The sequence below is a fragment of the Myiozetetes cayanensis genome, unplaced genomic scaffold, assembly GCF_022539395.1.
Source record: "Myiozetetes cayanensis isolate MyiCay16 unplaced genomic scaffold, myiCay2020 scf1, whole genome shotgun sequence".
Lineage (NCBI taxonomy): Eukaryota > Metazoa > Chordata > Aves > Passeriformes > Tyrannidae > Myiozetetes > Myiozetetes cayanensis.
This window is the reverse complement of record NW_026086604.1, coordinates 144,777,075-144,789,521: the sequence shown is the minus strand read 5'-3', so window position 1 is coordinate 144,789,521 and position 12,447 is coordinate 144,777,075. Positions and strand designations below refer to the sequence as shown.

Genomic DNA, 12,447 nt, shown 5'->3' with positions numbered 1-12,447 from the left:
TTGAAAAGTAGACAGAAGCCAACAAGCAGATAATTAAGTCAGACAGAGTCATATAGAAAACAGGAACACACTTTTAAAAGTAAAGATGATTGGCCACTGAAAAAGAACAATGTAAGGGACTAGTTCTCTTTCTTGATGTCTCCAAACCAAAATCAAAAGCTTTTTTTTTCCTCTCTTTTTAACAACCCAAAGTTGATGAAATATAAGAAAGTATGAGATGAAATTTCAGAGTCTGTGTAATGTTAGGGAAATGTACCAAACCCTGTGAGTACTGAAAGAAATGGAAGAAAAACGGGCAATTAACTGTTTTAAAGGTTACACTCAAATAAGGGAAAGCTATCATAAAAAAATACACTTCCAGTCAACAGCAGAGGGTAAGAATGTGCTAATCAAAGAACAGGAGCCATACTTCTATCAACAAGTTAACACTGAAACTTCACTGATGGTTAAACTACAGTTATCTCAAGTACACTCTCTGTATCTAAAAAAAGCTTCTCATGACATTTAATCTGACTAACACCAGGGTGATGTTGCATAAACAGAAAGCACTTTAGATTGTGGGGAGGTGTGGGTGTCTGTGTGCCTCTGTTCCTCCCCTAACAGACACCTGCATGACTAATGCAATGGCTTTCACACGTTGAAGTTAAGCCTTTCCCCAGGCTACGGATTAACAGCTGTCCTACCAACACACTTCTCAGGATGCACAGCCAGACCATGGCAAAGGGGACAGGAGAATGGGACTGCACCATGCTGGCTGCTGTTTCTAGTGTTGAAGAGCAGGGATTTGAAGGGCCTGGCTGCTCCTAAATGGTTTTCCCACTCTCGTCTCCCACCTTTGGTCTTCTCTGGCTGGGGCTGCTGTGCTTGCTCAGCTGTGAGGGAAGCAGATGAGACAAGTACTGGTGACACTGAGGCACGTGGATCCTTGCTCTGTGTTCTGGCTTTGCAGTGGAAGGAACTCTCCCAAGGGATTCTACCACCGACTGAAACACTGTCCCCATATACAGGGGTGTGTTTGGGTAGGCCAGCATTAGCCCAAATCACTGACTCTCAAGTCAGCTCCCCTTGTTTCTTTCAGAAAAAAGAAATACTCTCAGAAAAGAGCTTTTTAATCCACTTTCCCATTTGATTTTATTTTAACACCAGTTTCTCAGTGATCTAGATGTTGCTTTGCTGAGCCAACGTTACCACTTTCAAACAGTGTTTGCACTAACTTTGAAAGCCTCAAAATGCACTTGTACTCAGTGAGTGCACAGTGTAACCCAAGGATTAGACAAAAAGTCATCCCATATTGCCAGTGTTGGCAGCCTCAGAAAGGCGAAGTTTCCTATAGGATGGATGACCCATAAATAGGACAACAACATGGAAAATCCCTAAAACGGACAACAATGAGCCATAACTGCTGTTCAAGTAATTTCCATAAAACATTCTGCACAGAACACAGGAGCATCAGTGTCATAAAAACTCCCAGGGATATCTGCAATACACACGTGTACTGCAACGCTCCCAAGCTACAAGACATGCCAAAAGTAGACCGCTACCTCTACTGTCATCCATCTCCCCATCTCTTGAGTGTTCTGACTGGGCATCTGGGGGTGTCTGAAGCACAGCCACACTGTTCTGATTTATAATCTTCAGTTTAAGCTTTGGTTTCGTCCGTTTTCTTCTCGGCACTGTAACAGTGAGGCTCTGTAACTGAGACATGCCGGATTCTGTCAAGCAGACTCCATCCTGGGTGTATGTCTTCGGTGGGTCTATAAAAGTTGAATGAATCATAACAGCAATATAAAACTCTTTTAATTCACAAGTCTTAGATTTTTCAGGAATAGCACTTATAAGAGTTAATAATCCACATGTATGGAGCTGATCCGTGAGTGAAGAAATTGGTATAAATAAAACAGGGGTATCTGACACTGTTTTTACACATTAAAGTCACAGCTTTATTGCTCAGAGTCTGATGTCAAATCCAGCCACAATCCATTATATTGCTATGGAACAACCTATATCAAGGACTCATTAGAAAGAACAATGTCATCATGGAAACTGGTGCCTTGCAGGGTATTTCTGTATCACCAACACCCACAGAAACCTGTGCAAGTCTTACTTTGGGTTCCCATTGCTTCTCAGTCAGGGCCCCCATCCAGCCTTCAGCACTTTACCTTCATCATCTTAATGACCTTAACCCTGCCAGAACTCCTGGTAACTCAGGCAAGTTATCAGCCCTATTTTATAGGCAGACAAAAACCAGGTTTTACCAAGTGAGCTGCTCAAAAATTGTGGGTAGAACCCAAGTCTCCCAAGACCTGCCAGACTGCTTCCTCCTCAAGGTGTTACATGACAGCTGAGTCTATGATAAGCTCTAATATTCCTTAATTCACCACGTAGAAAGGTGCTGTCACCTGCACTGGGGCACTGCAAGTGGAGGTTTGGGAACTTTCAGGGAATTACCAAATAATGAAGAGGCTACAGTGATGCTTCAGCTCCTTGGAGCCAACTAAATCATGATTTGATAACACAGGTTTTGAAAACATATAAGTATCATACCATTTGTTATCTTTAACCAAAAATTATTTTCTTATGCAACGCAACACAGCTGGTCCTGAACACAATCCTTCCCAGATGACTGTCTTCTTGTACTGAACTTGAAAGGTGTGCGTTTCAGAAACATCTCATAAACTCTTTTTCAGATTGAAGATTTGAGGGGAGAACCTTCTCTCAGCACTACATTTGTGTGGTATCAAATGGAAAAAAACTCTGATGTGATGGAAGCTGTCCTACCACAATGGAAGCTACTGGGTGCTATCATTATAAAAGCTGATGGTGAGTAGGCTTGTCAAGATTATAAATTCCTAGCACAAACCAGACATCTACAGAAAAGTTGTGTCCTCCTACAGCTGGAACCTGTAAGCATTTGTGTACATGCCTGACTCAGCCACATTGTGTTATCACCACTGATATTAAGGCAAGCAACTAAATCTGCAGGATCAAAGCACAATTTAAATTAATTATTATAGTGCAGGTATGGCAGGCAAAAGAGAAGAAAGAAGAGAGAATGAAAAAAATGGAAAACATGCTGTGGTAACTGAAGGATAGTTAATGCTGTCTGTTATAAAACCATAAAAAAAAAAGGAATTTTTGTCTCATGTAAAAATATACCCTTAAAATATGCTAAATGATCGAAAATTAAGCATTTACATTCTTTACCTAGTTCTTTTGATTTTGAAATAATCTGAGCTCCAACTGATGAATCACAACAGTCCAAAGAAGGCACTGAAAAATATAAGGAAAATCATTTCAACTTTTAAAAATGGTGACTTGATTTAAACTGAAACTATCAATTTTCCTTCAGACAGTTCTGTTAAACTCCCTAATTTATACTGTTGGCAACATTGACTGGCACCTTTAAAATGAAGTGCTTTTCAGTGTCACAGAGGATGTGACTACAAAACAAGCCTGATACAAACTGAAGTTCTCCAACTTCCTGGAGCCAAGAATGGCACTGGAATGGCACTGAACTCCATGGTAAATTATCTCCTTCTACTGGGCCAAGGGCAAATGAATACACTGGATCTACTGGGTTGGAAAAGAACCTCTACACTAGTCATGACATTCAGATTTTGCTTGCCCTAACCATGAAAAATGGGAGGGCTTTGTGTGGGTATCGACCAGCATTTCCCCAAGGAGGGGCTGGCACACTCTGGCAGCTTTGCACACAAGATTACAGATGTGTCTGTGCTGTCAGGACTCTCACACAGCACACATCAGAAAGCTGATGTATCTGAGAACAGATGATACAGGACTCATCCAAGTTAGATAGGGCAATTCTTAACCAAGGTAAGAATATCAATAAAGGGAACAGCAGAAACTCAATCTATTCTTTACAGCTTGTGTGCTGTGGGGAAGTACTGGAACAGTGTGACTGAAAAAATAATGATCAAAATGTCCTACTACACGTGGCTACTCTTGCTGTGGGTAGAAATGCTCTTCCCACCTGCCTTAACAACATGACTGCAATAATGCTCCACTAACCTCTGATGTGTAGACTAAATTTTAATATTAGTAGTGACTTCACAGAGATTATGTAGACAGTAAGTAAAGTGAAAATTAGGAGCTTCTGTCTCGCAAACATTGAGAACTAGAATCAGAAAACCTGTTAGTTTGGCACAGTTAGCATTACCACATAGGCAAGTTTATCCACACTTTTTTCTCTCTTTTTTTTTTTTTTTTTCCCTAGAAATCTTATTCATGCTGAATTTAAGACCTGGGTAACAACTGGAGTATTTACTTGGTGTCTGCCACACAAGATGAGACCACTGAGGCCGAGCAGCCATGGGAGGTTCAGTGTGTGACGTCAGACCACTGCACATGTGCTGCTGACCACCTCCCACACCTCCTGGGAGTTAAGGGCCAAGACCAGGAAAAGCACAAAAGCTTCCAAGTGACACTCAGAATGGATATGAAAACTACAGGATATGCTTTCTCAGCATATAAGGAAATTTACAGTCCTTTAAAAGTTTTATGCAAGGTGTAACTAACATAGAGGATATCGTCTACAGGAAACCAATATTCCATGCAATTAGTAAATAAAAGAAGCCTACATGAATTACTGAAAAAGTGATACACAACGGTGGAGGGAAAAGACAAGGAAGAAAATAAATTGAAAATGACATTTCTTAAGAGACACAGCAGAACTGGAGGGAAACAAAAAATATGGGACAAGTTGCAGGATGGAAGATACTCAAAAGCACTGAACTGAAACAACAGAAAAAAAGGCAGATTGTAAGAACTACTCAAAGTGGAATAAAACATCATCTGTTCACTTAATTGGTTATAATTCACAAGATGTTTAAAGACTGAGATAGCAATTACTGAATTGGAATCTAAGGTAAACAAAAAATTCAGAAAGACAGTCATGAATGGGAATTTGAAATCCTTATTTAAAAGTCAAACAACAGAGAGCTCTTCTAATCCAGGTCAGACTGTGAATAATTTTAACTCTGGAGACTCAATAGAGTTGAAATGCTCAAATAAACAAGCTGATAGTGACAAAGGTGAGGCCTTCGGAGACCCACTCACAAAAACTGCACAAACAACCAGTGTTTGAAGGCAGTATCAAACAGACTTCCAGAAAAGGAGCTAATTAGAGTGAAGATTAAGGATTAAAATCAATAAAATGGATAGCAGAAAAACACAATACTGTTAGAGAAAGACTGTTCAAAGTAGGGGAAAAATTAAAATTAAACCAAAAAGTGCTTTCTGAGGCATTCAGCCGAAGTTTAACCAAAACTGTTAAACTTACTTGCAAAAGGGTTTAGACATGCTGAATATTGTCCAGCATTTAGCAGTTTCAGCTGAAAACAAATAATTGCACAGAATACAATGTGATCATAAGAACCACAGTTTCAAAAAGAAAGGGGCTGCCATTTGTAAGGCTGAAAAAGAAAAGAACAATTCTAGGAAGAAATGAAACCATCATAAGAAATGGTTGATGCAGAAATAGAGCACTAGCAGAGCACTCATTATTGGGTGCCTGCATAACCGTGTGAATGGCACAGGGATTCTTCTTGTAAATAAGTAACACACGAACATTAGAGTTAACATAACAAATGTGCCAAATAATAAAAAACCTCGAAAGGTAATTTTTTAAACATAAAGTATTACGTTGGGTTTGTATCTTGGATGTAAAGTACATAGAATTAGGTTTCGGAATGAAGAAAAATTTAATTCAGTTTAATGAAAATGGTACAACAGAGGCTCCCAGCCACAAAGTGTGTCACTGGCAGTGCTGAGCATCCCTGGATTAGTAAGTGATAGCAGCTCCTCACTGCATTCATGGGCAGTCACTCGAGCCCCCAGGAGGAATAACTGCACAAAGGCAGCCACAGGAACTGCCACCAGCTCAGCTGTGACTGGTTACAGAAAACCAGGCAGAGCTGGTCCGTCTGCAGAGGAACAAAAACAGCACCAAGGGAGGAGGAAACTGGAGTTTGGATGGAGAGAGGACGGGAGTAGGGGAGGAAGGATGAAATTTGCAGATGGGGCACGTGACACACAAGGGCAAAGGAGAGAAAGGCAGAAGTGATGAGCAGATGGTCAAGAACTGCTCGTCCAGGAGTGAATGAGGATGAGGGATGGACACACCTCTCCTGAAGGTGCAGGAATGACAGCACAGGGGAGAAGTTGCTGCTGCCTAAAGCAGCTGTTAGCACCTCAAATTCATGAGAATCTGAGAAAATGTTCTACAGGGCAGAGCAATGCACTGGGGGACATGTGTTAGAACTTGAGACTGCACTAGAAGGAACCTCATGAAACACTGATGAGAGACGATTATTTTCACATAATCTAGTAATGAAGGTTTCTGGCATACTGCTTTGGAGCAACTCTTACCACATTCTGGCTTTTGATATAAATGTATGTTCAAGAAGAAAAAACCTATTTAACTTTTATTTTTGTTTCCTGAAGAAGACTTCATAAAATTACCAGCTATGATGAGATAGGGAAGAGCTCTTATAAATTTAAAAAAGTTTCCATTTTCTGAATAAAGTAAAATGGAACCTCATTCTCTTTACCTACACACTGGAACCATTTACTCTTTAACAATAGTGACTTGCAATGTATTGGTAATTTAGTAGGTTGAAGGGCTCTTGCTTCTTCTAGAAAGAATGTGGTTAAAACCTTTAATAACCTGTAATAACACTTGCAACACATCCATGATACATCAAATGTAGAGGGCAAGAACCATCCCAGGAAGAATCCCATAATGTGGTACATTTTAAGAAGCTTTCTACTGCGAACTAACATTGTCTCTCTAAGTTTACCAAATGCTAATTCTTCTAACTTTGAAACAAAAAGTTATAGCAGTTTCAAAGGAGTTTTAGAAGAATTAATGGAAGACTTAAACATTTCATATCAAAGTACATGCAGATATTTCCATGAACATGCATCAAAGGACATATTCAGACATGCAACTGTGCAAATGTACTCATGTTAGAGAGGTTTTATATATACTGAGTCAAAACAGGAAAGAAGAAGCAGACAAACTTGTCTTGTAAAAAAAAAAATGGTGACAAAAACTGCAAAGAAAACTTGGTAGCTCTCTGACAGGTCTTGCAAGTCTGGTTCCTACTTCTTGGAACACAAACCTAAGGAACATGACTTCATGGAGATGTGCAGGAAGGACTAACTCAGGGGACAGCTTATGCCTGGAAATGAAACATCTCTGATACCATCTTGTGAAGTTGTTCTGTCTCACGTAACATGGGCTTTAATTATCTCTAAAAGGCAGCTCTGCCGGCTCCAAAGAGAAAGGAAGAAGGAGTATTTCTTACTTGGATCTTTTTTTCTTGAAGTATTCAAAGCTTATTATCCAAATAAACAGAAGACTGTGTTTCTTGGGTTTTCCACTTACAAAACCTCCTTCTTTTTGAATTTTTGAAAGCAGATCTCAGCAATGAAGTGACTTGTAGAAATACAGAAGGATTACGCATTCTTCTATTAGTGATAAAAATGGGTTACTTGGAAGTGTTCCAGCACCTTGTGTAGTTGATCAGGGAGTGTATAAACCTCCAAGGTCAGGTCAGTAAGTTATAATTACTGCTGGGATGAGGACATGCCAGTGTAAATGGACATTAGATGCTCTATTGAACTTTTCTTGGCAGACCTCTTGAGCACATGCCTCACATCTTCAGTCTTGATAAGGAAAGCCAATCTTACTGACATCTTCTTGGTGGATTTGAGTATTTCTTGAAACATTTGCTTAGTTCTTGTGCCTTCCTCCTACTGTTCTCTCATGACACCCCAATAAAGGGTTAATATGAACACTAATGAGCTTATGCTAAAAACGGGAATAGGTGTCAATGTTAAAACAGCAGAGTGAAGCAGAAACTCCTGTGAGCTGACACGCAGGGAAAACAGACCTGGGATATCACCCTTGCAGCAAGACCATAAATCATGTCATAGGCCAGTGTAACTGCTGACAGGCCACTCACAGAACATTAACCAGCCCCATCCCATGGAACCAGACGCTGGAAATGTGCTTAAGCTGCAGTAACCTCAGCTCCTGAAGTACCAGTGCTGTAGAACTGCAATGCAGACTGACAAGGCAGTCGGTATCCATCTCCAGAGAAGTGCAAAGTTCATCAGAAGGAACCATACATTTTAGGTAGCAAGCAAGTGACAACTCCTGAACAAAAAAGTACGGCCAGTTCTTTCAAAGACTGCAGCTAGGGAGGGAAGCACTGGTCTTGAGTACTGGGAGAGCTGAGGAAAAGGCATTAACAAAACATGAGGGAGGAGGGGAAAAATGCTTAAACAGACTGTTGTTACAGCCACTGCTGCCTCAGACAACCTCAGAGCATCAAAATATAAAAAGATTTTCTGCTTAGAATTAATTTTCAGATTCTTCTGCAGTTGTAACTTTAGAGAACTGGGCTTTCTTCGTCCCACTTGACAGAGTGAGATGCCTTTTACCCTTTCAATACCAAATGCTTTTCTAGTCCTTTACCCGTATCTTCAACAACCCTACCCAGAATTCCCCATTAGGTTTCCTCTGGCCTTGCAGCCAAATCACTAGAGGGTGCGAAAGAGCTGAGGACACTTTCCTTAAAATAAACATGGAAAAAAAAAAATCTTACTTCTAGCACGAGCCAACTGTCCATCAGAGACAAGAACCGTAACACATTCCCCAACCTACTTATCGCAGTGGGCAATCCTGCCATTGGTTTCGATCGTCTCCTTACCGTTTGTTGGTGGTATGTATGGCCTACAAATGGTACAGTCAAAACCCATATCAGCTATGTTTTCCACTTCCTCCTCTGTGTTTAAGTTCTGACAGATTGCATGCATCCATCTAGAAATTAAGTGGGGGAAAAAATACAATTTAAAGGAAATATGTGGTGTTTTAGGAGACCCAAACATCAGCCTACGGTCCGAGTAAACGTGAAGTAGTTGTTTAGTTTGCATTCTTTAAGGGACAAACCATAGAATCAGGTTTTCCATATACAGCATCCCCTACTGTGGTGTGCATATGGAGTAGCAGATCACCTATTTACCTTCACAGGAAGGAACTCTACAAAACAATGTCCCGGACCAAATATGTTTTAGTATTATAATTTTCTCCTTATATTGCCATCATTTCATACTATGTAATCCAGATTTAGCCTCCCAACAATAGTCTTGTGAGGTAAATTAGTTTTATTTTTATGGGACAGGGGAAGAGAGACATAAAGTGATTAATTTATTTGTCCAGAGTCAGATAGTTAAGTCTGTGGTACAACTAGGAATGAACTACTAAGAGACTTCTGAGACTCAATACTCCAGTGTTCATTACCACAAGACCGTTCTCCTTATCTTTATGCTTTTACATTACAGGGGAAAAATTAAAATAAGCCTTAAACAGGAAAAAATCTGTAAAATATTACAAATCCTTACCGATCACATTGTCTACACTGAATTATGAGCTCCTCGTCCCTGTACGTGCGATAGCAGATTGGGCAGGTGGACAAACTTGCACAGGGAGCACACTGTGTGTAATTATTTTGCCATTCACATCTTAAACCTGGAGAGGTTGCTCCACAGTGTCTGCACCAAACACACCTGCAGATCAGACAAAATGATCTGTTACTTTCAGTTCACAGGAAGATTATTTCGTGGCTCTTCTCCTTAGAACAAGGTGAGTAATTAAGTTTTAACTCAGTCTAACAACGAATGTTTAACAACATTTTTTAAACAGAGTTCCTAATTAGTAATTCCCTTCAAACTGCAAAAACAGGCAGATGGGTTTTTGTAACAGCTCAACAGGTCAAAGGAGTTCCTGCTTCCAGTCGCCATTCACTTTTAGATCTGGAGACTTAACCATGTGAGAGGTCTGGTCTGTTTGTGTTTCACCCAAGTAAACCAAATGGTTTTCAGAGGGTCTTAGTTTGAGAACAATTTGGTGAAGCAACCATTCATTTTTCCAGCTGAACGCTGGAATGAACATTCCAATGAACGTAAATTGGAAATTTTTTTTTGGCTAAGAGTTTCAAAAGACAAATTTTATCCACCTCTACTTATGCATTTTTTTGGCATGAAGAAGTGGTACTGAGAGGAGATAACAGTTTCCCTGATAAACTGATATTTGAGTGAAGCAATTAAAAAGTATTTTGTTTGCTTTAATACACCTGACTCAGATACAATTAAAACATCACTACAGTTCAACTGACATTACAAATACAAAGTGACAAAAAGAAGCAGGAGAGGCCAGCCTGTCAGTACTTCTGCCCCCAGACCCAAACACACCATTTGCACTTCCAGCCTCCCTTTGGAACAGTCTGCAGGGGTGGGTCCAGGCAGTATGTGTGGTAGCTGATGTCGCAGTCATCACAGAGGAGGAGTCTCCCCGGATCCGTGGCTTTCCCACAGGCTTCACACACCGTGCACTCCAGGCACCTCCAACCTTTGCTGAGCACCACTTTAGTAATCTGCAAATGGCAAGGTGAAAATGATCTGCAAGGTGCTCTCTGAAGTGTGATCAGTGTATAAATGAAGGTCTGGAGCTGAGGATGCTCATCTGGGCACAGCACCCATGTCACAAGGGGCTGTTTGGCACTTAGGGCTTTCTGAAGCCTCAGTAAACAGGAATGGATCAAATAGATCCTCTTTTTTGCCTCCTTTCCACCCTTTCTAGAAATGGGTGAAAGGTTCCCCTTTTTCAGTCACTTCACCTGGCTGCCATCACTTTTCAAATATCACGGAGAGTGGCTTGGCAACTACATCAGCCAATTCCCTCGGGATTCTGGGATGCACCTCATCAGGTCCCAGAGACTTATGCACATTCTGGTTCCTCAAGCAGTCACAGACCTATCTTCTCGTGTCATGATGAGACCACAATAACCAGTGCTGGGGTCTTAGTCACCTGAAGCAAACAACTAACTTACTGGAGTTAATATGGAATGTAAGAGCAGTGTATAAACATAAAGTCAAATTATAATTGCATGGAACATGCACATGGCATTTTGTAAAGTACGTGTAAAATAAAGTTTTGTGGCATGTTTAAAAAAAAACCCACTTTTACATAGATGTACTTATAACCATTGAAGAGTGTATAGTGTCTTCACTGCAGGAATAGCTTATTTTGTGCTTGCTAGGTCATTTCATACCATTCAAATTTAATTTTCACACATTCTCTCCTAGACTAATGAATGTAAAATGTATTAATTAACCACTCCAACTGCTGTCAATTCTGACAGCCAACAGGCAAATTGAATCAACTAAACCTTGTGCCCCTAGTAAATGAAGATGCAGTATAATTTTTTCTTTGTTTTTAATTCTGCTTGTGTTTAGGTTTTAAGCTTATATCTCAAACTGTTATTTTAACCAACTGCTGGATAATCAGCGCTATTTATGGTTGTGAAATTACAAAAAGGTTAATTTCTCTTGAGGCAATGCATACTATAAAATGACATTTAATTAAAGTCTTTCACAAGTCGCATACAAATAATGGTCACATTAGCTGATGAATATCTAACAAGTTAATGACTCCCCTAATTACCACAAAACCAAAGGCAGCATAGTGCTATTAAAGTACAATATGTAAACAGTGTAATCAAATGATTTCTTTTATGTAACAAAAGCACTCACCTTAATACTGACACAGTATGGATGGTAACACTGACCACACTGAGAACAGGCAAGCAACCTGCCCTCAGCACCTTGGCCAAAACTCCCACAAACTACACACATATCCTGGAATGACAGAGAAGAGCAGACTTTCAACACGTGCCAGACACTACATTCTGAAAACATATAACTGCAAAATCCAGCTAGCTTGCTCTATAATTTAACTCCTAACAAGGACATTAATTCATTTTTTTCCTAATTAAAAGCTGGGAAACAAAATTAAAACACAGTAACTATTATCCTAACCTGATGGAGAGTGAACTTGTCACTGTTAGAGAAGAGGACAACTGTATTATGCATCGAGTTTTCTTCCTCATCTTTATTAGATGAAATATCCATAGTTGTGACCTATTAAAAAACACAAAACATGAATAGCAAGCACATCACATTTCCCAAGACATGAGACAAGATGAGACATTCTCTAAATATGTTAGAGAATACCACCTTTGCAAATATTTATTCATATAGTATGAACGTCTCATAAAAAGCTACCATCAGAAATTACTATATTAATTCACATTTTCACACCAGTACAAGCATCATCAATATTATCAGTTTTACATACATATTCTCTCTCTCTCTCTCCTTTGTTCCTCTTTACACATTATCCCATTGCACTTCAAAATGGAAATGGAAGAAAAGAGACAGTCTAAGACAAAAATCCCTAAGCAGAAGTTCTCATACTGTGCCCAGTCTGGTCTGTTCCCTGCACACAAATACTTCTTATCAAAAAGTTAATTGCAGTGACATACTTCTGAGTATTAATTCAAAGAGCAATTGCAGAAATGT

At 39.8% G+C, this 12,447-nt stretch overlaps 1 protein-coding gene across 1 annotated transcript in view; it reads right to left on the bottom strand.

Moving 5' to 3' along the window:
* Positions 1 to 12,447, bottom strand: part of KMT2C (lysine methyltransferase 2C) — a 192,060-nt gene that overhangs the window by 51,882 nt on the left and 127,731 nt on the right. Inside the window, 7 exon segments of the mRNA XM_050321434.1 lie at positions 1,542 to 1,754; positions 3,205 to 3,270; positions 8,739 to 8,848; positions 9,430 to 9,594; positions 10,279 to 10,460; positions 11,620 to 11,724; positions 11,905 to 12,006. Coding sequence (XP_050177391.1) covers positions 1,542 to 1,754; positions 3,205 to 3,270; positions 8,739 to 8,848; positions 9,430 to 9,594; positions 10,279 to 10,460; positions 11,620 to 11,724; positions 11,905 to 12,006 — 943 coding nt within the window.